General features: G+C 48.3%; 1 protein-coding gene across 3 annotated transcripts in view; it reads right to left on the reverse strand.

The window, feature by feature from the left end:
* Positions 1 to 11: 11 nt before the first annotated feature.
* The window catches only part of ryr3 (ryanodine receptor 3), a 79,465-nt gene continuing 54,617 nt past the window's right edge, over positions 12 to 24,859 (reverse strand). For 2 of the 3 annotated variants that reach the window (XM_062468581.1, XM_062468582.1), the window contains 53 exons: positions 24,031 to 24,194; positions 23,709 to 23,787; positions 23,497 to 23,586; positions 23,081 to 23,194; positions 22,890 to 22,952; positions 22,633 to 22,708; positions 22,282 to 22,405; positions 21,939 to 22,054; positions 21,577 to 21,766; positions 21,041 to 21,090; positions 20,844 to 20,904; positions 20,452 to 20,690; positions 19,572 to 19,653; positions 19,229 to 19,359; positions 18,872 to 18,990; positions 18,342 to 18,540; positions 18,070 to 18,164; positions 17,841 to 17,986; positions 17,590 to 17,677; positions 17,391 to 17,483; positions 16,186 to 16,353; positions 15,921 to 15,980; positions 15,693 to 15,827; positions 15,022 to 15,134; positions 13,317 to 13,413; positions 11,912 to 12,024; positions 11,707 to 11,758; positions 11,514 to 11,570; positions 11,176 to 11,275; positions 10,881 to 10,960; positions 10,637 to 10,713; positions 10,140 to 10,213; positions 8,031 to 8,111; positions 7,760 to 7,848; positions 7,553 to 7,681; positions 7,185 to 7,289; positions 6,722 to 6,803; positions 5,275 to 6,551; positions 5,134 to 5,174; positions 4,885 to 5,047; positions 4,500 to 4,586; positions 4,073 to 4,267; positions 3,585 to 3,715; positions 2,965 to 3,007; positions 2,726 to 2,853; positions 2,342 to 2,402; positions 2,105 to 2,251; positions 1,867 to 2,001; positions 1,383 to 1,539; positions 1,027 to 1,091; positions 823 to 923; positions 632 to 683; positions 12 to 433 (listed from right to left, as the gene is read on the reverse strand). In XM_062468581.1, the coding sequence (XP_062324565.1) occupies positions 338 to 433; positions 632 to 683; positions 823 to 923; positions 1,027 to 1,091; positions 1,383 to 1,539; positions 1,867 to 2,001; positions 2,105 to 2,251; positions 2,342 to 2,402; positions 2,726 to 2,853; positions 2,965 to 3,007; positions 3,585 to 3,715; positions 4,073 to 4,267; positions 4,500 to 4,586; positions 4,885 to 5,047; positions 5,134 to 5,174; positions 5,275 to 6,551; positions 6,722 to 6,803; positions 7,185 to 7,289; positions 7,553 to 7,681; positions 7,760 to 7,848; positions 8,031 to 8,111; positions 10,140 to 10,213; positions 10,637 to 10,713; positions 10,881 to 10,960; positions 11,176 to 11,275; positions 11,514 to 11,570; positions 11,707 to 11,758; positions 11,912 to 12,024; positions 13,317 to 13,413; positions 15,022 to 15,134; positions 15,693 to 15,827; positions 15,921 to 15,980; positions 16,186 to 16,353; positions 17,391 to 17,483; positions 17,590 to 17,677; positions 17,841 to 17,986; positions 18,070 to 18,164; positions 18,342 to 18,540; positions 18,872 to 18,990; positions 19,229 to 19,359; positions 19,572 to 19,653; positions 20,452 to 20,690; positions 20,844 to 20,904; positions 21,041 to 21,090; positions 21,577 to 21,766; positions 21,939 to 22,054; positions 22,282 to 22,405; positions 22,633 to 22,708; positions 22,890 to 22,952; positions 23,081 to 23,194; positions 23,497 to 23,586; positions 23,709 to 23,787; positions 24,031 to 24,194 (6,810 nt within the window). In that variant the 3' untranslated portion in view covers positions 12 to 337. Of the gene's footprint in view, positions 434 to 631; positions 684 to 822; positions 924 to 1,026; positions 1,092 to 1,382; positions 1,540 to 1,866; positions 2,002 to 2,104; positions 2,252 to 2,341; positions 2,403 to 2,725; positions 2,854 to 2,964; positions 3,008 to 3,584; positions 3,716 to 4,072; positions 4,268 to 4,499; positions 4,587 to 4,884; positions 5,048 to 5,133; positions 5,175 to 5,274; positions 6,552 to 6,721; positions 6,804 to 7,184; positions 7,290 to 7,552; positions 7,682 to 7,759; positions 7,849 to 8,030; positions 8,112 to 8,958; positions 8,974 to 10,139; positions 10,214 to 10,636; positions 10,714 to 10,880; positions 10,961 to 11,175; positions 11,276 to 11,513; positions 11,571 to 11,706; positions 11,759 to 11,911; positions 12,025 to 13,316; positions 13,414 to 15,021; positions 15,135 to 15,692; positions 15,828 to 15,920; positions 15,981 to 16,185; positions 16,354 to 17,390; positions 17,484 to 17,589; positions 17,678 to 17,840; positions 17,987 to 18,069; positions 18,165 to 18,341; positions 18,541 to 18,871; positions 18,991 to 19,228; positions 19,360 to 19,571; positions 19,654 to 20,451; positions 20,691 to 20,843; positions 20,905 to 21,040; positions 21,091 to 21,576; positions 21,767 to 21,938; positions 22,055 to 22,281; positions 22,406 to 22,632; positions 22,709 to 22,889; positions 22,953 to 23,080; positions 23,195 to 23,496; positions 23,587 to 23,708; positions 23,788 to 24,030; positions 24,195 to 24,859 lie in introns of all 3 variants that reach the window. The other variant, XM_062468579.1, reaches the window with a different exon arrangement.

The raw sequence follows: 24,859 nt of genomic DNA on the forward strand, positions 1-24,859 counted from the left end.
ATCAAAAGATCCGTTTTGCATCCAAAAACGGACAGACGAGGTGTCGTTAGGCAGGTCGCCGGGTTCTGTTCGGTGACGAGGACTGGGTGCGGATGGACGTGTCCAGCCCGTCATCCATGTTCAGTGTCTCGGCTCTCAGTAACAGCTGACGGTGCATATTAATGGTAAGATCACACACAGTCAACAACAGCAGGGTAAAGGTCCCGCTAGTGATTCAGGCTCTATTGGACGTTTGAGTTGGGAGTCAGTCTTTTTTAGATGGTAGGTAGGGATGGTAGGTAGGGATGGTAGGTAGGTAGGGATGGTAGGGTGTTGGCTAGGGGAAGTGGTGTCCTCTCTAGCCAAGCTGGTCCTCGTACTGCTTGCGGAAACAGTCTCCGGCAGGGAAGAAGTCCCAGCATCTCTCCTGGTACATCTTCCACACAAACGACTCCTGAGAGGGACGACAGTACGAAGGAGGGGATGTTACAAGCCGCCACGCTTGCTCACATCCGCTTCCTCCAGTAAACCATCTTTTGACCCAACAGTCAATTCTGGAGTTATTATATCCCTCAAATTGTATTTGTAAAGACCTTTTACGAGCAGGGGAACAGAGGGCTGCACATCGGTCCATAGATGAGATGTTACGTACCTGACCGGTGTGTTCTGTCTCATCCTTGTTGATGATGTACATGAGGAAGAACCTGAGGAAGAGACGTACACATGACTATTAAGTACAAGAGACACCAAGACAGCCCTTGGAACGTGGAATGTTTCTAGAACGCGTGGAAAGGATGTTTTATCACATCCTGGGTGTTCTGGGACCAGGCTGACTGGACTCACAGGTAGTTGGCCAGGTTGTGCTCTTGTAAGGTGTGGGTCTCAAAGCCGTGGGGTATTCTGTCAAAGTAGTCATTCCCAATGCCACAGATGAAGCACTTGGTCTAAAAAGAGAACCAATGTCAGTATTTCAAACTTTTAAATGTATTCTGTATAACAGTTTTTACATGTATTGTATAACATACAAAGTAGGAAACATGTAATTACCTCCATGTCCTCCTTCACCTGCTCCTGCTGGTCTCTCAACTCTCCGAATGCGTCAATGATCAAACCTGGGGAACAACATCATCAGGAGATGTCAGTAGTATTGAACACACATCCTCTACGTAACACCAGGGAAACACAAGCTGCCTTGAAGTGCACACTCACAGTCCTCTGACATGACACGGAAATAACTATACAATCAAATCCAAGAAACCAACTACCTAACTATAGGTTGAAGAAATATGTAATAAACACTAAAACCGCTTGAAAAATATGAATAAAACTAGAGATTTCCATCCAGCTCCTGTACAGTTCATAGTCCCCTCTCCAGTCAGAGTGGCAGGTCAGAGGTCACCCACCCTGGATGATCGCCAACAAGATGACAATGACGAAGAAGAAGAAAGTGATGTCGAAAATGATGCGCCACAGTTCGTAGGGGTCCCCTGCAGGGTCTATGATTTCATCCCCGATGCCTCCACCCGCTCTCACGCCAACGTACATGTGGAAGAGATAGCACTGCGGAGGACAGAGGAATGTTTGGGTCGGTTTCATTATTATTCTTTTTCGATGGCAAAATTATAATACAAATGAAATTAAAAAATCCCACACAAGACGGAGTGTCTCTCCATACTTATACACTAAGACTTATTACAATACAAATGTAACAATACAGAGAATACATGTTTTTGTATTTGTTTTTTTTAATAGTTATTGTATAGATGTGTTTTTTTTTTAAATAGTTATTGTATAGATTTTTTAAATACTTATTTTATACTTCACAACTGTAAGGTGTTTTTAAAAAGGATATGTTGAAACACAGTAAAAGGAGTTTTTGGGACATACAGTCATCATGTCGTTACACTTCATATCCGGATCATCCTCGTCCTCGCTCTTGTTGTAGAACTTGCGGAAGAAGTTGAAGGCCACCACAGTGTAGAGGTAGACCACCACGGCCAGCAGGCCCACCGTCAGCATCAGCTGCAGAGACACACCAGAACGTTACTCTGCATGGTGTACCAACACAACTTGTGTGGATAGTAATAACCACATCGCCCTCTGCAGGCAGGAGCTGGGAACATGCCTGTTTCCCGTTGTGGGTGACCGAGGACAGAATGGTGCGGAGGGTCTTGACGCCCATGGCGATGTCCAGGAGATGAACGGCAAAGAAGAAGTTGTTGAAGTGGCCCAAGATGGACATGACGGTGTACCAGATCAGATAGAGGAAGGACTGAAGGGACAGGTGGAGAACAGTGTGAGGTGACGTCTTGATGTCATATTATTGAAGCTCAGGGCCGAGGCAGCGTGGAGTCACACTTACATTGTCGGTCAGCACTACTCCCATCTTCCAGATGTGGTACTTGGTATCGATGGAGCTCAACCTGAATGTGGCAGAACAGAGGGAGAGATCACGCTGACCATCTGGGGATGACACATCCTGTCTCTCTAGTGCAGACATGTCAAACCTATGGCCCGTGGGAAGCTTTCCTCAAGAATGCCAATATGATTTTAAGAGAATGTGTTTTCTTTTAAATCACGTTCACTCATTCTGCGTTCAGTGCGCTTCCTTACGTGCTTCAGCAACATGATTCGCAGACACATCGGATCTCTATTGGTTAGTGGGTTAGCTGTCAAAGATGGCCACCAAGGTGCTGTCAGAGGCTAACAGACTGCTCTGGAGCCCCCGTGGAGGACAGTGACTCACCAGGACACGAGCGAAGCCTCCCTCGCCACCGTCTCCTCCGTGGGGTCGAAGTCCAGAGCGCTCTTATCCAGTCCCAGCAGCTCTGCGATCCTCTCCGCTCCGTACAGATCACCATACTTGTTAATCACCTACGCAGAGGAGGAGGATATGGTTGGGTGGTTATGTCGATTCCTGTTGGCACAGCTCTCTGCCTGATGTTTGGCGCAGTGCAGAGGTTCTCACGAGATCGATCCACCTACCTTACGTTTCACAAACTTGTCCCAGTAGTTGTTGGGGAAAGATCTGCAGAATAAAAAGTGTACAATAGGTGACCTCAGAAAAATGCATGAATAGTGATCTACAAGTAGTATAGATGCATTTGAGGGCTCTAGGTTGGTTCATGATAAGTTATTCCAGTGTGAGTCAGTGCTCTCCTGGCAGGAGGCAGAGGCAGGAGGCAGTCTGGGTTGTGTGTTTGGAGGGCTTACGGGGTGTTGAGGCAGGAGGCAGTCTGGGTTGTGTGTTTGGAGGGCTTACGGGGTGTTGAGGCAGGAGGCAGTCTGGGTTGTGTGTTTGGAGGGCTTACGGGGTGTTGAGGCAGGAGGCAGTCTGGGTTGTGTGTTTGGAGGGCTTACGGGGTGTTGAGGCAGGAGGCAGTCTGGGTTGTGTGTTTGGAGGGCTTACGGGGTGTTGAGGCAGGAGGCAGTCTGGGTTGTGTGTTTGGAGGGCTTACGGGGTGTTGAGGCAGGAGGCAGTCTGGGTTGTGTGTTTGGAGGGCTTACGGGGTGTTGAGGCAGGAGGCAGTCTGGGTTGTGTGTTTGGAGGGCTTACGGGGTGTTGAGGCAGGAGGCAGTCTGGGTTGTGTGTTTGGAGGGCTTACGGGGTGTTGATGACCATGCGGTCCCACTGGCCCTTGATGTCTTCATCAGACGGTTGCTCGGTGATGTAGAGCCCATCGAACTCCAGCTTCCTGGCGATCTCTTTCTCTCTTTTAAACACCACCAGGGGCACCTGGGATCCAGGGAGGGATGGATGAATGCGCTCAAGTGTGAACCCAATCGAGAAAATGTGTCAAATGTTCGTTGGCTATTGGATAGTAGACTAGGGAGGCTGTGACTGTCTGTGGAAGGTGTGATGTTTCAGTGTAGTGCGATGGTGGAGAGGATCCCTCACTGAATTGCTCCTCCCAAGGTTTCCCTGCATATTTCTTCTCTAAGGGTTTCTCTGGGAGTTCTTCCTTGAGAGTTTTAGACTGGTTTAGACTGGTTTAGACGCAATCCTATGGGCGTGTGTGAAGCCCTCTGTGACACTGCTTGTAAAAGGGGCCATATGAATAACATTTGCTGGACTGATGTGTAGTGTGTTCACCTTCAGGTAGTAGTAGCCCAGCACACACAGAGCAGAGATGAGTGTGTGGAATATGGACAGGAAGGTGAGAGAGGGAGCCATGTAGCCACTACTCTCCTGGAGGACAAACCCGTCCATGTCCAAACCGCCATCGTCCTCCTCCTCTTCAGTGATCGTCCAGGGATCATCGTCAATTTCAGCCTCGTCCCCGGTCACCTAGAGGCACAGTGAAGCCTTTCGTTGTCGTTTTTTCCAACTCATTGCTATAGTGTTCATGTTTTTGAGTTCATTGTTATTTCATTTAAGTGTGCTGGATGAGAATGAAAATATGTATCCGTCAAAATGTCTCAGGCTGTATAATGCCAATGATACTTGGTCTGATCTGAGACTAATAGCAGTCAAACAACACACTCTTCATCAGCTGTCGCTAATCTTTTCGCTCTTTTACCTTGTAGAACAGAAGGATGAAGTTGATGGCGAAAGCCATAAAAAGAGCCAGGAAACGCATGTTGTAGAAGTTGCGAGCCAGGTAGTTCTACACACACACAGAACATTAAATCAGACAGTTACCAAGAAACTCCTTTCAGGTCTAATTTACGTAGGTGCATGAATTAAACATCAAGTCAGTAATGATTTAGTGGAACGCGTTCATCTGGAGAGCAACTCGGACTAGTCAGTTTCATTACTTTCATTCCAGGCAATTTGATCAGTATGTATTTAGCCTTACGGGGGGGGGGACTGAACCTGGGACCTCTTGATCTTCAGTGAAAGGCTCTACCACTGAGTTAAAGTCACCCAACGTGTGTTCACAGCAGTGTGTGGTTGTTGCTTACCAGCATCTTGGTCTTGTAGATCTCCAGAACAGCCACGATGCTGCTCATGAAAGCAGTCTCCTTTGTTTGGCTGGATCGGACTTTGGGGGCGGGCTTCTCTTCAACAACAGGCTCCTTTGACTCTACTTCCTTTGGCTTGTCCTCTTTCTCCTTCTTCTCAGCGCTGAAACAATACAGGTTATTATCATTTTGTATCTATTACCAATCTTCTATCTCAGTTCTAAAAGGCCAATGGGATTTGGGACTCACTCTCCTTTCTCTGGTTCAGACTCTGGAGGCTCTGCAGCCTTCTGCAGTGAACACAAAACCAAAAGGTCCATTTACCAACAGAAATGAGAAATCCATGTTTTAAAGAGGGACATGAAATACTCCAACACGTGTTTTGCTGACCTGCTTCACTGCGGCGGTCTCCACTTTCAGCTCGGCCACGTCTCCCAAGCCCAGCTCCGCCGCGTGCTTCCCTCCTTCCTTTTTGGATGGGTTCAACAAATCCATGACCATGTCCACCTCAGCCTTGTCTGACGGCACCGCCATGGCCATGTCCGTACTGCCCGCCAACTCCGCCTCCGCCTTCTCCCCTTCCAGCACGTCGCCGTGGATGCCAAACTGGGTGGGGTCGGGCATGTTGCCCAAGATGTCGGTCACTTTCATGTTCTTGGCGCCTTCGACGAGACCCCCGCCGAACATGGAGGACCAGATGAGGTGGAAGAAGCCGAAGACCACGCTGTAGATGCCCTTGAAGAAGCCGGTGAAGAGCATCCAGAAGAAGGAGAAGAAGCCTTGGATCATCTCCTTGATGCTCAGTTTCTTACACCTCTTCAGCTGCTTCTTCACGTTCTTGAAGGTCAAGGCCTTGCGGAAGTTGCCGATCTTCTTCTTGACGGAGTGGCAGGCCAGGGTGAAGGCCGAGGCCGACTCCGTGGCATTCTCCTCGTCCTCCCCCAGTTCCTCCAGGAGGCTGTGAGCCTCCTCCTCCTCGTCTTCAGGGCGCTCCAATACGTCCGGCTCCGAGATCTGAGAGGCCAGCTGCATCTCAAAGATGGTGTCCTCGCAGAAGTTGACGAACATCTCCATCTTCTCGCTCTCCCCGCCCATGTTCACCACGTCGAAGATGAACTGCCTCTTGGACTCCTTCACCTGGGGCTTCTCCCACTGGGTCCTGCTGGACTCGCTGATCACAAAGTAGACCCTCTCGATGCGCTTGCCGCTGCCCATGATCTCGATACGGCCCAGGTAGGGCTCAAAGTAGTGGAGCACGCTCTCCGCCAGGTCCAGGAAGGTGGCCAGGCGGGAGTCGTGGGGCATGTGCTCCGACAGGTTGGTCAGCAGGACGGCCACGTTGAAGCCGATGTCCTTGGCCGGCTCGTGGAAGCGCTTCACAAACTCCTCGTAGTTGAACATGTCGTTCTCGTCCGCCTCAGTGCAGGAGAGGAGGAACTCGATCTCCGACTGGTTGTACTGCTTCTGGGACTCCATCGACTTCTGGAACTCCTTCTTGGAGATGAATCCCTTGTGGTCCGGGTCGTACTCCTTGAAGTTGTCGGAGGTGGTCATGTCCTTCAGCTTGAGGAACATGTCGAAGAACTTGAGGATCATCTCCACGTTGCTGGAGGATTCCACCAGCGTGTCCACCATCTGCTTTCCTATGGTGCCGTTCACCACGTTGCCTAAGAAGAAAATACATCAAAGTTTTAACTAATGTACATTACACACTTTTTTACTTCATCACCTCTGTAACATTTCTAGCAAGCGTTTTGATGTTTAGTCTTACATCCCTTCATAAAATGGCCTGTTTACCACGTGTCATGGTGTCTGCGTGTGAGTGCTGAACTCTTACCCTCCAACAGGGACAGCATCATGACGATCATGTCCTGCTGAAGATCCATCAGCTCCTTCAACAGCTCAATCTGGCTCGAGTCCTGCACAAACACCACCAATCACCAGCCTTATCTCAGTATACAGCTACATTTACATTTAGTCATTTAGCAGACGCTCTTATCCAGAGCGACTTACAGTAAGTACAGGGACATTCCCCCCGAGGCAAGTAGGGTGAAGTGCCTTGCCCAAGGACACAACGTCAGTTGGCATGACCGGGAATCGAACTAGCAACCTTCAGATTACTAGCCCGATTCCCTCACCGCTCAGCCACCTGACTCCCATACAGCTACACATTAAATCATGACGACTCAATTCATCATTTCATTGTCATTTCTATCTCTGTATTGATCTGCGCTCTAAAGAAGGTTTGGTCTGATGTGGCCCTCTCCATGAGAGGAAGATGAAGAGTGACAGTGTTTCACCTGGGACAGCTTCATCTGCATGTTGGCAAACACATGCAGGAAGCCAACCACTGCATCCCACAGTCTGCTGTGGGCCAGGCTCTGCTGGTTCCCAATACACGGACCCTGGAGAGAGAGAGAAAGAGGTGGGGAGTGGATGATGGATATGGGGGGAGGAAGGAGGGTTAGTATGGGGAGGGGGAAGGAGCAGTGAACAAGTCGATGAGAGGAATTTATTTCTTTAGAAGCATTAGCTGCAGAAATTGTTAGAGCACTTAATCCCCTGGGGAAATTGGTAGTATGGCAGCTCACCCATAACCTGTGCTGTCATTCTGTCTGCAGCTGGGTTAGCCTGCATTGTAACAACAAACAGAGGGCCTGAGCCTTACCTGGATGTACTCAGTGAGGGAGTTGAAGATCTGCTTGGCCACAGCCAGGGCTTTGGAGAAGTTAATCTGTCCTGGCTCGTCAATCACGTCTTTCCCAGAGTAATACCAGTAGAAATCACTGATTGATTCCTGTGAAACAGATCGCATATTAGTATTTAAATTTCATGCTCAGACAGTGATGATGGCGTGTGTGTGTGTTTGTTTCACCTGAAGGCGCAGGAGGTAGTCCACAGTGCTGATGATGATGTTGACCGTGGTAGTATTTCCTGTCTGAGTCCTCAGGAAGTCCTGGAAATCTAGCAAGAACACATCACACACGGAGTGCTGTATTTTGACTTGATACGAGTCAGCTACTTAATAGCTAATTCCTATTTTGCTATAGGAAAGCTATATATTTTAACAATACTATAAATTACTATACAATGTATATTAAAAAAAACTAGAATTGTGGTTCCATTTGACGATGTCATGATCTTACCTCCATTGTGACCCTCACAGAGAAGTTGCAAAAACCTAAAAAGATCCTTAGTGAACTCATCGTTCTGTAGCACTTTGGAACCTTGGGGTAGAGGAGATGAGCGTGAGGGCCACTTTGAGACCAGGTCACAGCATACAGGGTCATTTAATATGTCATCATTAACATGTCATCAACATGTAATCAACATATGAAACTCCCCCTTGGCACCCGGCACTCTGGACAGGCTTGCTAGCACAGAGACTGGCTGCTGAGCTGGGGGGAGGTCTGCTGCTCACAACACTTTGGAAGCCCAGGGACTTCAAGCACTGACCTGACTGAAAATGCTTCAAAAGTGATCTAATGAATACTGTGAGACACCAGGACATTTCAGTAAGCTGGGGTTAGCCAGGTAACTTTCACATTCACCAGTCTTTTATATATATAGATGTATCTATATATAGATATATAGATATAAGTTTTTTTTTTTTTTTTTTTTTTTTTTTACAGGATATTCCATCAAACCTTCCACCAGCACTGAAGGAAATACTGCTGTTGAAAGTGACTTGACTTCACTATACAAAGTGTTGTGTGAAATAAGCCCAAATCATTCCAAAGCAGGTCAAAGCGAATCCACCAAACTCTGGTTAAACGTCAGAAGAGGAGCGCTTTTGCCCACCACGGTAGTACGATTTCAGTTAGTAATGTTACCGGAAAGAAAAAATAGTACCTACAAACACACAAGCACAGCGTCTAGAAAGCCTTAGACTAGCATGCAAGTCTCCCTACAGATAGAGCCATGAGGTGAAGCACTCCCCAGAGAGGAAGGGGTGGGGGGGTGGGGGGCTGGGGGTGGGGGGTCAAATGAGGCAGGGATGGCTTACGCATGGAGGTGACATACAGGATGGCGCATGGCGGAATGAGCACAATCTAAATAAGCTACAGTATTTACCCTTCTCAGAGTTGTCTGTCATCAATGTTTTTTTGGGTTTTTTTTAAATGGGAGGAGACAAACAAAAAAAAGCAGACATAAGCAGAAGAGAAGACATTGAGTATCAATAGGGAAAAAGAGGAAGATAGAAATGTGTAGACATCAGTTACTGTAGGAGTGATGAGACAATGAACATGCAGTTAAAAGAAAGTTTAAGAAGGAGGGGGCTTCTAGGCACATGGGACTTAAGATACCTACGGTATGGAACCTTTTTACAGAACCTTTCAAAAATATATATATATTTACTGGAATTTAGAGGTATACAGGTAGAACTGTAGTTAGGGAGAGTATGTGAAGTGGGGTGGATGTTTCTTGTGAGTGTGTTTATGTATGAGCTTGTTTTTTCAGTGTATGGGTGTATTTGTGTAAGAGTGTGTTGTTTGCATGAGTGTACTGTGTGTTTGTGTATGAGTGTGTTTGTGTAGGGTTGTGTTGTGCGTTTGTGGTGTTATTAGAGACAGACCAGACTTGAGTTCTCTGATGCCTGTAACTAGACATTGATATTTGAAGGAAGGTCCATGTTTTGGCTCTTTCTCTCAAATTAGAGTTTCAAATATCCCTTGAAGATTTTAGTGCTTGTGCTACAGTCACTCCATTACAGCTGTCTGTCCTGCTATTCCACTGAGTAGACAAAAAAAAAAAAAACTACCATAACTCTAAAATTACTATCTGATTCTATTAATTCACAGTGAATGAAATTCAAATGGGACATTTAATTCTTGGAAGCCTGCTATCATCTTTAGCAGGCTATATATTTACACCCCATATGTGCTTCATCTGATCAGAGACAAGCTTCCTAGAAGATAGTTTGTAGCACAGGGTCATTAACTCTTACTCACACTCGGTGACTGGTCACCAGACATTCATCTGGTAGTGACGTCTCATGGACTACTGACTCTCAGACTGTAGCACAACCAATAAGAGCGTGCATCATCAAAATCGCATTTCGGGTTGAATGCAATTTCATTGTTATTTTAAGATCAGGGCCATTCAGAAGATTGTGTGACACCAACATGTCACCAACAGCTTGTCTCGAACCAACATGGAGATTTGGAGGAAAGATAGAAAGACAGACACAGAGAGAGTCATGGTTTGGCTGAACAGGTAGCATCTACTCAATCCTGATGTGTCTGTTCACTTACTCGATCCTTCTTCTGTCACCATCCCAAGACAATCTGCTTTGTTTTGCCTCTCAAATGCGTTCAAGTCCAGGACACTAGGAAACAAACACGGCTATCATCAGCAAGGCACAGACATCAGATCAGATATGGAAAAACTGACTGAGTCAGTTAAATTCCCTTTAATGCTCTGTTCACACCAAACGCAAAGCAAATTATTTGCGCAAATGAAGCGAATTTTTGCTACACGTTCATTTGTGTTTATTCGCGCGAATCGCTAGGAGCCAGCGTTTTCTTTTTTCTTCTTAGTCAACCATTTCCGAAATGACGACTATAAACGAATACGAAGTAGTGTCGTTAGCAGAGGATGACCACAAACAGCTACAACACGTATGCCCTCCATTTCTTCGAATACGTCTGTTAAGCAAATGTACGCCGCACAAAAATGTCGCTTTGCGTTCGGTGTGAACACAGCATAATGATCTTGAAGGAAATTCAACAGTTAAGTTGTCTGTCAATACCTGCATGACTGCATGAGTCCCGATAAGCTCTTGAAAAATCCAGCATCTCTTTTGTCTTTCAGGTAGCTCAACATTTTCTTCAATAAGAAAAGAAATAATGTTTAACAAGGCTCCTTTTTGTGTCAATAGTGTTAGGCAGATTTTTGTTCAAGATCTTGAGTTAATGTGGTGAAATATTAGTGTTTGTGTATATTAGTGTGTATGAGGATATGTGTGTGTGTGCGTGTGTGTGTGTGTGTCTGACCTTCTGGACCAGCACGTTGCCTCCATTGAGGATGGAAATCCCAAGCTTGAGGGTACAGGTCACCATGGGACCCAGTCTCCCTGGAAACAATACATGAACTTTGTCAAAACACACTGTATCCTGTGCTGGCTTTGTGTCTGTAGTAAAAAGTCATTATCATCATTATCCTCCCCATCAGCATCATCTTCCACCTCCTTCTTTTCATCATCCTCATCCCATCATTCTCCACATCAACATCCTCCTCATAATAATCTTCATCATCCCCATCATTCTCCACCATCCTCCTCCTCCTCACCTTTACTGGCGCTGATCATCTGCAGCACCATCTCAGCAGCGCCACGAGCGTGCAGCCTGGCCTGCTGGTACAGGATCTTCTGCTTCTCCATCTCCTTTTCCTGTAGGCGCACACACACACGCACACATCACATTAAAAGTCAGATCAAAGTCAAACACTGTGTTGAAATAACAACCAAAGTTTCTCTGAAATGTCAGTGCCATCAGTCACTGATACGACGGTGTGAATAGGAGGAGAATAGGATCTGTCAGCATGCAAGACTGTGATGATATGACCAGCCCTGTGAGGTCAGGGTACAGCCACGGCAGTATGGAGGTCACACAGGGACTAACACTCACCTCAAACGTCTTCTCTTTACCTTCTTCTTCCTCCTCTTCCTCGTCCTCTGCACAACTCTGAAGAGAACAGGGATATGACAATAAATCCATCGAGACTCTACAATGTATCTAGCATAAACAGTATTTACTGTCATTGTAACGTGTCGATGTAATCTCTGAACCCTATTCTACTGATCTTAGCTACAGGAAGCACCTTTGCCATCATGTCCGCGTACGCAATATACAAAGGATCTTCTTCCAGGTAACTGGGGAAAAGAAAGAACACGATAGTCAAGGTAACACAGAAAGGTCGCAAGTTCACTAACGACCAACACCGGAGGAGGTGTGGAGAAACCCTGTGGTTTTATACACAGATAATGTGCAGAAACGTTTGCTCGTTGTGCCAGCTGTCTCCTCACCTCCTCTCTGTGAGAGCGTTGTGACTAAAATGAAGGATGAGCTGATGAAGGGGGTCGGGCTGAACCTCTGCCTCCTCCTCTTCCTCCTCCTCCACGATCTTCATCTGGGTCTTCTACAGGAACCCACAGGGGTCAGTAGTTAGCTCGGAATCTCCTCTTTCTCAATCCTGGTCCGTGTTTTAGACGTTTCCCCCCTCCAGCGCGCCTGCTTCAAACGCATGGGCCGTTAGCAAGCTCTGCAGAAGCCTGATAACGACCCTTCATTCGAATCAGGTGTGTTGGAGCAGGGGAAACGTCTAAAACATGCAGGGCAGGTGGTTTACGAGGACCAGGATTGAGAAAGGCTGATCTAGCTCATCAGGTCAGTCACTCGCATGGAAACTACCACATTGATACTAAGGCCACGACTTCAAGCAATCACCGACATGTTTTAAGTCTGCTTTAGAAAGAAAACAACTACACCGAAACCAAGCATTGACCATTAACATTAACATGACTACCAGCATGCATGCAGATGAGCGTCACCCTCGATGGATAGGGCAGCGGGGGTTTGTTGAATGTAGGAGGGGATGTGTTCCATATCAGTTGTCCATGCACGTTGCTATTGGGATGCAGCTGATGGGATGCAGTGTGTGGACAGCTGACAGGATATATGACCCCAGTTAGTGGTGACGCATCGTTACTCCAGATGAATCAAAACTAGCCAATCGCCAAAACAAAACCAGCAAACGCAGGTACAGTAAAAAGCAGTACTTTTATATTCTGTTTTCAGATATGGTTAATCTACCCTTCTACCAATAACTTCCCTGATGATCCTTCTGAGAAACTGAATGTATATTAAATCATGATAGATGACATATCATTCTACGTATATTAATTGTATAATTACGAGCGTACAGTGGATGCTGTTTGAAAATGGTGGATTTGTCGACTGTGGCACACCGCTAAAAACAGCTGAATCATGATCTCCACACGAAGCCAGCATGCCACCGACGTCACTGTCACGGTCACGTCACAGACTTACAGAGACGGTACGACACCTAATGGGGGTCCAGCTCTGACATCAAAACAGCTAGAGACCGAGGGCTGGGCCCCCTCTTACCCCGCTCGGGAGAGAGCCTGTGTTTCTAGAGGCGTGGGGGGCGGCGGGGCTGACATTGAGTCTCCTGTGTCTGGCATGCAGACCCCGGCCCCTGAGGGGCCTCTGTCTGGAGGCTCTGGCACAGCTAGCATGGGGGCACAGGGGGGCCCGGGCTGGGGGGCCCTCACTGACGTGCTCCAAGGGCTCGACAGGCACGGGGCTCAAGAAGCATTCGCCGGAGAGGACTGGCAGAGCGGCGCCAACACAGGGCATACAGGGCAAGGCTGAGGCCAAGGCTGGCAGAGACACGAGCCCGGTACTTACTGCCATGTCCTGCACTAGCTTCTCCTCAAAGAAGTACTCCTCTGTCTCTATCCAAAGCCTCTGATAGCCAGTCATGAAGAGGTTAATAGAGCGATGCCTGGGGGAGGAGGGGGGAGAGTGGTGGAATGGAAAAGGGGAGGAGAGGGAGGGAGGGAGGGAGGGAGGGAGGGAGGGAGGGAGGGAGGGAGGAAAGAGGAGGAATGAGAGTGATATTAGGGTGGCTTTTGGTAAGTCGGAGGGGCAGGGGATGAGAAGGGAAAAGTAACAGGAAGTGCATTCCAGGCAGGGTTGTGATTGGTCGATGTGGAACCCACTGGCTCTTCTGACTGGTCACCTCTGACAGCTTCATGAAGGAACAGAATCGGCCAACCTGCTTGATGACTTGGCTGAATACTCAAAATCTAAATAGCAGGAAGGACAGTTATACACTACAGAAACATTTACAAGTACATTAAATAATCAGTTCCCGTAACACAGTCATGATGTTGACAATCACACCCTATAACACCGCATAGCAGCTGCCCATGATACGTTACGGCTTAATAATTCAAAAGAGACCATTGGTTGTTTTGTTGAGGTTGACCAATCAGAATCAACAGTGCAGACTGGAGACTGAGTGAGTCACCATAGGGCTGGGAGGATGGGGGAGAGGGGAGATGACGCATTCGCCCCGATGTCTTACATTACCGTTAGCATGGAAAACAGGTGGTCAAAACTAGAGCCTTGGAATGCCTTCTCCAGCCAAACGTACCGATAGCCACTCAGGAAGTAATTGTTATTTTTGTATCTGAGGGAGGGTATCGCATTATGCAGAAAACAACAGGAAGTAAGAGGAGGTTAGAGTAGAGGGCTGGGAGGAACAGAGATCTGAGAGACAGAAACAGCTGATACCTGGACCTGATACCTAGCTCCATAAATAGATGGCATGTGATCTTCTATATCAACCTAGACTGACAGCATCGGTGGAAGTATGTCTGATTTTGACCCAGATCCGGAGAGTAATCCAAATACTTATACTTCATACCCTGACTGAGAATCAAAACCATTGTCTTTTCTCCTGGTGGTGGGAGTTTGCTGTGGTTGTGTGTGAGAGGGGTCGGAGCTGCCGTACCTGGTGGTGGGAGTTTGCTGTGGTTGTGTGTGAGAGGGGTCGGAGCTGCCGTACCTGGTGGTGGGAGTTTGCTGTGGTTGTGTGTGAGAGGGGTCGGAGCTGCCGTACCTGGTGGTGGGAGTTTGCTGTGGTTGTGTGTGAGAGGGGTCGGAGCTGCCGTACCTGGTGGTGGGAGTTTGCTGTGGTTGTGTGTGAGAGGGGTCGGAGCTGCCGTACCTGGTGGTGGGAGTTTGCTGTGGTTGTGTGTGAGAGGGGTCGGAGCTGCCGTACCTGGTGGTGGGAGTTTGCTGTGGTTGTGTGTGAGAGGGGTCGGAGCTGCCGTACCTGGTGGTGGGAGTTTGCTGTGGTTGTGTGTGAGAGGGGTCGGAGCTGCCGTACCTGGTGGTGGGAGTTTGCTGTGGTTGTGTGTGAGAGGGGTCGGAGCTGCCGTACCTGGTGGTGGGAGTTTGCTGTGGTTGTGTGTGAGAGGGGTCGGAGCTGCCGTACCTGGTGGTGGGAGTTTGCTGTGGTTGTGTGTGAGAGGGGTCGGAGCTGCCGTACCTGGTGGTGGGAGTTTGCTGTGGTTGTGTGTGAGAGGGGTCGGAGCTGCCGTACCTGGGCAGGTTGTAGAGAGGAGCCATGCGGAAGCAGGCCACCACAGCACGCTTGCGCTGCTTGGACAGTAATTTCTGCGGCACCAACTTCTTGTTCCTCAGAGGCAGCTCCACCTGAAGAAGAAGCAGCACATTAAGGTGTGTGTGTGTGTGTATAGGTGTGCATGTGTGTCTCGATGTGTGTGTGTGTGTGTGTATAGGTGTGCATGTGTGTCTCTGTGTGTGTGTGTGTGTGTATAGGTGTGCATGTGTGTCTCTGTGTGTGTGTGTGTGTGTATAGGTGTGCATGTGTGTCTCTGTGTGTGTGTGTGTGTATATAGGTGTGCATGTGTGTCTCGATGTGTGTGTGTGTGTGTGTATAGGTGTGCATGTGTGTCTCGATGTGTGTGTGTGTGTGTGTATAGGTGTGCATGTGTGTCTCGATGTGTGTGTGTGTGTGTATAGGTGTGCATGTGTGTCTCTGTGTGTGTGTGTGTGTATAGGTGTGCATGTGTGTCTCTGTGTGTGTGTGTGTGTGTGTATAGGTGTGCATGTGTGTCTCTGTGTGTGTGTGTGTGTATAGGTGTGCATGTGTGTCTCTGTGTGTGTGTGTGTGTATAGGTGTGCATGTGTGTCTCTGTGTGTGTGTGTGTGTATAGGTGTGCATGTGTGTCTCTGTGTGTGTGTGGTCACCTGCTCCAGGTTGTAGACTGCAGCGGTGATGCTCTGGACTCTGTCCACAGTGAACTCTGGATCAGTCTGCTCCTCGGTCTTCACCACCACGTCCCTGTACAGGTTCATCTGCCACTGCACTGCTGGGTCTTCAGACTGGACACACACACACACATAAAACAGTCATGTTTAAAAACACGTTGGTCTAACGCAAAAAAGCTAGGCACCCGGTCCTCTTATCCAGCCTACCTTGTCTTGAAGATGGAAGTTCAGGCGCAAGTAATCCTTCACCTCATCATCACTGTCTTTCTGTTCGGGAAAAAATTCGATTGTGAAAAACGCCTGAGACGTGATCTGACCGCAGATCGAGAGGTCATAGGTTCAAATCCCCCCCTTTCTACAGTACATCGCTTTGAATAAAGGCATCTACCTTATTATTATCATTATTAATACAATTCCCTTCCTATGATTCCTCTGGTTGTGAACACAGAGGGGGGGGGGGGTTATAGCTCACCAGGCTATAACGTGTCTTGGCCAGGGAGATGAGCTCCTGGTCTCCGGGGGTGCACATGTTGAGGCCGATGGGCAGCATCTTCTTCAGCGCCGCCACGATCAGGGAGGTCTGAACGGAGTAGAGCTCTCCTCGTCTCTGCTTGTGTTTCCTTTCCTGGTCTCCGTCCGACTGCAGAGAGCAGAGGAGATCATCAGCAACACTGGGAGCTATACGGTCAGTACGTTACACATAGAACGTTTAGGATGTGGAACTGAAGTAATGTGAACAGAACACTGTTGCCTTTTCCTGTTGTACTGAACGCATATCGAACCGTGACCCCAAAACCACGATACGTACCAAACCGTGACTTCTGTGAACCGTTACACCCCTGCTATATAGTTGTACTCTTGACAGGCTAAACTGAGACCGCACAATCTTTTGACAGGCTAAACTGAGACCGCACAATCTTTAATCCCATAGCATTAGAAGCATCAGAGAAAATTTAGTTTTTTTGGGGGGGGGGTTTTGCTGCCAAGCACTTGTGTCTGAATATCCAGTGAGTTCAAAAGAACGATGGCCCTGTCAGAATGAATCAAACACCAAATTTTACTGTGACAGTCAAAGTAGTTGCTTTTGGATCCAAATTGTGTATTATGAATTCCCAACTCACATTTACTACTGCAAAATGTCAACGTGAAACATTGCCGTTGTAAAACAACGTGTAGAGAGTTAAATTAAAATGCCGTGGACCAATCACATTGATGTATAGCCCTTCTACTAGCATAGCACATTTGCTCAGCAGATGAAAACATAATCAAACTAATTGCAGGGCACAGCAAATGTGCTGACAAAGTCTGAAGAAGCCTGAAGAAGACCTAATGTTGGTGAGTCTTTCCTGCTGACAGAGTCTCTCCTCCTCTCCACTCAGAAGACTTCACTTCATCATCTCAGGCCTTCTGGCCTGCAGGAGTGATAAAGGCTTTTCTCCAGAGGGCGAGAGCCTCAGGCCACTGTGACTCACTTCCTGTGTCTCGCAGCTGGGAATGAGTCAGCTGAAGACACAGACGTGGAAGCTAAAGGTGACAGACCTCCTCTCCTGCTTGGCTATACCTTTAATAATAATATTAATAATGCATCTCATTTATAGTTCATTGTTGAGGCAATCTCTGGGCAGACTTGTCTATATTTTTTAAGCAATCATCCAATATATAAAAAGCAATAAAAACCTTAGTCATCTTGGTTTTGCTGACTCCCGTCAAGAAGGCCAGGTTGTTGATTTCATTTTGAACCACAAAGTTCTGCTCCTCTCTTTTGAAGTTCTGTAAGGTTAGAGGACAGACAGCACACAGAGCCAGTGCCTCCCTCAGACAAGTCCTTCAAACCCAAACAACGATGTGGGACTTGAGGCAATTAGGACAGACTCACGTGGGATTTGCACCAGAGGTTGAAGATCTCGGCCACCATCCTGAAGAGCTCAGTGGAGTCTGCGTCTGGCTTCTTCAACCATCTGGACCTGAAGGAGCAGCAGGCACACTGGTGTTTAGTTCTTTAAAATGAATGAATGTACCTATCCTGCCTATTAGTCATCACATGAATCTTGTTTATGAGCTAAGATAAGTCACTTGCAGATGGGACTTATGCTTCAGTGTCTGGCAGTAAGGAAGTTGCTAGCCTACCTGTTGTTGTCTATGTAGCGGATGAGCATTGGGTAGAAGGCGTAGAGGTCTCTGCAGAGCACGGCAAACTCATCCAGGACAAGGAGCTCTGCTTCCTGCGTGTCGCACCTCCCCTCGGCCTTCAGCAACTCCTCCTCTGACACCACCTGGACGCACGGTGATGATGTCATCACACCACCCTGGCACGGGTCTATTGGACGTAACGTGAGACGAGGCCGTTTCCTCTTACCTTCACCGTCTTCTTCTTCAGCTTTTCCAGCGTCGGCAGGAAGTGACTGCTCAGGAGGTCCGCAGCAGCCTTGCTGATGATTGGCTGAGAGTAAACTGCAGTGATAACAAAGTGTCATGATTACTTTCTATTTCCATTTGTATTCATTTCGCAGACTTGGGCATTTTACCCAAAGCGACACACAACAAATAGCACACAGTGCAAACATTCCACAAAGGACTTTTCCGGAAAAAGCAGAGAGCTCTGTCCAGCGGAGGTCCGACCAGCCTGACCTGCAAGCCTCTTCATCCAGGAGGCATCATCCATCCCTAGGTTGTTGTTGAGGATCTTCAGGATGTTCCCCAGGATGATGCTGAGGTGGTCCGAGGTCACCCTGGTGCAGGTCAGGGCGTCAGGGTCAGAGTTCTCCGGACCTTTCTCCCACCAGTTGGACAGGTAGTTACACACCATGGGGAGGATCACCTCAATCACCTGCAGGAAGAGCCTTTTCAGTTCAGCTGGCTCAGGTAATCACAAATAACATTCAAGATCCTAAACGACATTCAAGATCCTAAAGGAAATTCCAGAGAAGAAGATCAACAATACTATGATCATTTCTACATCAGCTAACAAATGTGATTCGGCTAAACCAGATCTGCATGGTTCCTGTGTGTTTTCCACTACCAACACACTCGCTTTGAGAAAGGTGCCTGCACCGAAAAGTCTCAACTTCCTGCATTCCCTCCATAGGGATGGATGGGCGTTCATCAGGGCAGCACTAGCTCTCCTGGGTGAACTGACTTCCTGCCCCCGCCCTGCCGACCTGAGGCATCTCTGTGTAGCGAGCACCGGACTCTGAGATGTCGTGGATGTCCTTCAGCAAGCGCTCCAGGTCAGGCAGGTCTGGACACATCTCCTCCACCGTGTCGGGCATGCTCAGAACTGGGTGCAGAGCAACAAGGTATCACTCACCACTGACCACACCAGTGATGGATATGAGCTATCACTAAGAAATGAGTTAATTATATATGAAACTAAAATCGCTACGCTTAGACTTTCTTATAGACGAGGTTTCTGTGGACGGCTAAGTTTATGGTGGTTGTGTGTTTTGATGTGTTGTGTAGTAGTGTAGATGGTGTGGTTGTGTTGTAATGTAGAGTAGGACTGTGTGTGGACTCACTGGCCCTCTCTCGGGGGGTCTTGGTGTTGAACACAGACAGGGGGTTGTGGGCGTTAAGCTCCGCCTCCAGGAAGGCCACGGGCATGGCTCCCACTAGGACGGACAAACACTCGCCCAGGGCAGGCAGATGCCTGCGCAGAACACACACACAAACACCATGCACACATGTATGCACATACAAACACACACATGTACATACACCACACACACATATATACAGACACACAGAGAGAGTGAGAGAGATAGAGAATCAGTGGTGCTACAGTGCTAGCTCTCATATGAGGATCTCAGTTAGGTTCTCAGTGTGAGCTTGTCACCAGGAAGTGACATCTCCACCGCTCACCTCTCCACGTAGACGTTCTTCCCCGTGCCCAGGAAGTACAGGCTGGTCAGGATGCGATAGCAGTACAGCTGGACATCATTCACTGAAACACACGTCTATCAGTAACTACAGCTCTGAAACACCCCTCTGTCAGTATAAACAGCTCTGAAACACCCCTCTGTCAGTAACTACAGCTCTGAAACACCCCTCTGTCAGTAACTACAGCTCTGAAACACCCCTCTGTCAGTAACTACAGCTCTGAAACACACGTCAGTAACTACAGCTCTGAAACACCCCTCTGTCAGTAACTACAGCTCTGAAACACACGTCAGTAACTACAGCTCTGAAACACACGTCAGTAAATACAGCTCTGAAACACCCCTCTGTCAGTAACTACAGCTAGGTGGGAATCCATTCAGTGACCTGACAGAGTTACCAGGAGACAGCTCAGTGGTTAGAGCGTTTGACTCCTGATTAAGAGGTAACAGGTTTAAATTCCCACACCTGTATGTCACTTTACATTGAAGTGTCAGATAAATGAATACACTTTCTCATTGTTATTATTACTACTGTTCTGTGTACTGAATCGTTAGGTTCACGGTCGTGAGCAAGGTTGTGAGCAAGGTTGTGAGCAAGGTCGTGAGCAGGTCGTGAGCAAGGTCGTGAGCAAGGTCGTGAGCAGGTCGTGAGCAAGGTCGTGAGCAAGGTTGTGAGCAGGTCGTGAGCAAGGTCGTGAGCAGGTCGTGAGCAAGGTCGTGAGCAGGTCGTGAGCAAGGTTGTGAGCAGGTCGTGAGCAAGGTTGTGAGCAGGTCGTGAGCAAGGTCGTGAGCAGGTCGTGAGCAAGGTCGTGAGCAAGGTCGTGAGCAAGGTCGTGAGCAAGGTCGTGAGCAAGAGGACTCACGGAGCAGGTCGTCCTCAAAGTGGTGCAGCGTGACGTGTTCAAACAGGGCGGTGAGGATGGGCAGCAGTGCCACTGTGGCATAGTTCAGGCCCTGAGTCATGGCCTTGATCTGGGCCCTCGAGTGGGCGAACTTCCCCAGCTTCAGCATCTCCACCGTCTTCTCCAGGTCCTCCGCCGCATTCTCGAAGAACGTGCGCAAGCCCGCCTTCACCAGCTCCGAGCCGGACTTCATCACCGTTCTACAGCGAGGATGGAAGCACAGAGGCTATTAGTTGGGTCAACGACGAGTAGAAAATATCCTTCACCTAATACTGTTTTTTTTATTGCTCTACAGTATCAAACTGACAAACTTTGAACAAAAATGGTTCAACTATCTCGTTTAGGTCCTTCACCTTGCGTCCAGTGACTGAGCTAGGATGTGTAGACAGCTGACCGTGATGGCAGAATCACTCCCTTTAGGAAGAACACATCATCCAGAGATTACAGGAGCTTCTTCACACACACACACACACACACACACACACACACACACACACACACACACACACACACCAGCACACAGGGAGAAGGCCCAGGTGGCCTGGCTTACCAAAGAGGGAAATCCTGTGTCTGACAAGAGCTGCTAGCTTGCAGAACAAGCTAGAAGACAGGAGGGCAGGGAGGAGATGAATAGAGACAGGTACAGAGAATGTAAGGCAGAGACCAAGCAGGAAACCAAAGACAGCGTTGGCAGAGATGAACTTTAAGAATGAACGTGCATTATCCAGTGTTGAATTGACCCGTGTCCTTTTTTGTGACATGGAAAACCTTTACACCAAGATGGTTGAGGATTGCGGCTAATGAGCAGGAACCTACAGAGTGATGTTAGGACTGTGATACCAAGTTCATAGTCTGGTAATGTGGAAACATGTCTAACATCAACAAGCGTATAGAGTTCCTGTCCATGGGGTCATTTATGCAGCCTATGTTTACAATACTCACAGCGACCATCTGAGGAACCGAGCTTGTGAATAAACTACATATTTGACCTGCGTGTCTACGTTCTTATCTTCTAGGAGTATATAAGATAGATTCTATCTATCTTAGGAGTTTGATCACTCCAGACTGAGAGGGTCTTCATGGTACCTGGTGATCATCTCCTTCTCCTTGTTAGAGGCATAGCCACTGCTGCTCAGGTTCTTGCTGGGTGTGGACAGGAAGTAGAGGAAGTGGTTCTTCAGGTACTGGTCGATCAGCGGGAGAAGCACTTTGGCGAAGAACTTGATCTCCTGGTCGTGAGGAGACTTGTCTGTCTTCCCGCTAGTTGCCATGGCCTCTGCGACGACCCCCGGATCCAGAGAGAGTTAGAGTCAACAGGGGAAACTCAAGAACTCACCATCGCGTTCAATCACACAAAAACCATGAGAGCACTACTCTTTCAGTTCACTTAAGTTCAGTTCAAATGACTGTCTTATTTCTGAGGGAATGTGAGCCGGCGCTCTACTGACCCAGGTGGGCGATGAACTCCTGGGCTGAGTCCACGTACTTCAGCAGCCTCTTCAGGAACTTGTAGCCAAACCTCTTCTCCATCAAAGACGAGTCCTCCTCCATCTCCTTCAGGCCCCTGGAAAAACCAGGGAAGACCACAGACGCTTGGTGACTGCTTTGCCAGGGTTAGCTGCTTTGAAGGGCTGCAACTCTGCCCCTCATCCAACGAGTTCAACTAAACCCTTCTTCAATCAGCCACATCTCTTGATATTACTATCTGAAGCTTGCTATGTTTGAGTATAGAGTTATACTGCCGCTCAAACAGAAGAAGGAGCTGGGAGGAGCCTGCGTAAACCTCCTGACCTGCTGATGGCGTAGCCGTTAATCTGCAGGAACTTGAAGAGCTCCTGGGCCTTCTCCCGGTCCCTGGACTTCTCCTTGGAGGTCAGGGTGTCGTAGGGCACCAGCAGGGGGTGGGTCCCTCCTCCTGAGAGGGGAGAGACGGACAACAGGAACCATTTACCCAGGGGAAGAAGAAATACAGAATGAGTCTATGTATGTATGTATCTATCTATGTGTGTAACCATCCATCCATCCATCAATCCATGAGAGGATTTGGTCTGCATGATCAGATCTGTAATAACAAACTTAGGTAGGAAGGCAGAATTGGTGCAACCAGGAGCCAAATAAAGAGCCAGTGTGATGACAGAGTACCTTTACTGCTGAGCTCAGCTTTCTTCTTCTTGGCCCAGATGTTGTGGTAGTTCTCCGCCACCACCTCCACCATCCCCTGGAGCCACAGCAGATACACAGTAGGTAGGGATTCTCTCGACACGACCTCGCTACACGACCTCGCTACACGACTTCGCTACACACGGAACCTGTAGCTGGGCTCTACTGCAGGTGTGTTCATCCAATCAGAGAGAAGAGGCAGGAAGCAACCAGGAAATGGAGGTCATGTGACCACTCACCTGTACGTCCCTGGTCAGAGTCACGTTGTGCAGGTCCACAGGTGCCGGGATGAATTCACCATCCTGCAGAGGGAGGTGACAATACTTTGTTGTAGTCAGAGACCATGGGGGGAGCTCAGTGGTTAGAGCATCTCCAGCCCAGTCGATATGATAAGCAGTGAATGCAGAGTGAAGCCAGAGTGTGTCCTTACTGCAGCTGTTTCTGAGGTCTTCTTCTCCACCTCCCTGCTGCTCTCCAGGCTCCAGCCCAGAGCCAGCATGCTCTTCAGAGACTCCTTCACTGGCCAGCGGTACACCTCTCTCTCCTGCACACAAACAGACAAGCACACAAACGCACACACAGACAAACAAGCACACACAGACAAGCACACACACACACACACACAGACAAACAAGCACACACAGACAAGCACACAAACAAGCACACACAGACAAACAAGCACACACAGACACAGACAAACATTGATTGATGACAGCTGTCAACGATAATGAGCCAGCTGAAGCTCTTGTCATTCCTGTCCTGTTTAGTGCCGTGGTACTGGACATGTGCAGTGCCATGGAACTGGACAGCAGGCACCCCTGCTTCTGCAGCTGTGGAGTGGAGTACCTTCTCATTCAGAGCTTTGTAAGGCTTCAGCAGAGGATGCGTTTTGGCCTCCTCGTCCAGAGCCTCCCCCAGCTTCCATCCTGCCGTCAGCTGACAACACAACACACACAGTTCATCCAGTTCGTCCCAGGAACAGGCTGCTGTGTACAGTGGGTTCCACGTTTGACATGATAAGATTTCGAGACGTCACATTAAGGACATGAAACACCAACCTTCTCCGAAGACCACTTGTCGTGAGAATGCTCTGCGTATTTGTTGGCGATGTACTCTAGCTTCTCTGGGAGAGAGATGCTGGACACAAACAGGATGATTATTATTATTATACTGTTATGACATCAGAGACTCAACCCCTGAATGCTATTTAACACGTGATGTTTGTCCCTACTTCCTTCAACAGAAATGACGGTAATAAACGGTGGAGCAGAGACCTGCAGACTGCTCTTACACCCCAAGGCAGAGGCCTACACATTCCTAATCTGGTCATGATTCCCGCCCCAGCATTCCTGGCCAGACTAAACAGGCCTGGCCACTCACTTGGCAGTGTTGACGGTCTTGGGGACGAAGTTGCCCTGAGCGTCTAACGATGCCTGATTGACCAGGGTGGCTCCTGGGCTGGCGTCCACGTAGTCTGGGGGCAGGGCACCACTGATGGCACTCAGGCACGACATGGCCATCTTAAAGAGCTCAGAGTCGTACTTCTGCAGAGGACGGACGGACACAGAGGGGGACAGACGCACTCAGGAGAGGGGAGGGAGGGGAGGGAGAACTCAGGTAGCCTGAGAGATCGCTCTCTCTCTGTACTTAGGAATCGTTCTCCTGCCTTTAGTCTTTTCATCTCTTTTCTTTTTCATTTTTAAATATACTGTATATATGTCCTCTTTTCACCCAGAGAGAGAGAGAGAGAGAGAGAGAGAGAGAGAGAGAGAGAGAGAGAGAGAGAGAGAGAGACAGACAGACAGACAGACAGAGAGAGAAACACAGAAAGACAGAGAGAGAGAGACAGATAGGGACACACAGAAAGAGAGACAGAGAGAGAGACAGAGACAGGAGAGAGAGAGAGAGAGAGAGAGAGAGAGAGAGAGAGAGAGAGAGAGAGAGAGAGAGAGAGAGAGAGAGAGAGAGAGAGAGAGAGATTGAGAGAGAGCGAGAGAGAGAGAGAGAGAGAGAGAGAGAGAGAGAGAGAGAGAAAGTAAGAGAGTGAGTGAATGAGTGAGTGAGAGAAATAGAGAGTTAGCGTGTGAGGGCGTGAGAGAGAAAGAGCAACAGCAGTGAGAGAGAGAAAGAAGAAACACTCTGCAGAAAGCGATGATCTGTCACAGACTGATAAAAGATTCATCTCTCAGTTTCGCCTCAGTGATGATGT

Source organism: Osmerus eperlanus, chromosome 8 (assembly GCF_963692335.1).
Source record: "Osmerus eperlanus chromosome 8, fOsmEpe2.1, whole genome shotgun sequence".
NCBI lineage: Eukaryota > Metazoa > Chordata > Actinopteri > Osmeriformes > Osmeridae > Osmerus > Osmerus eperlanus.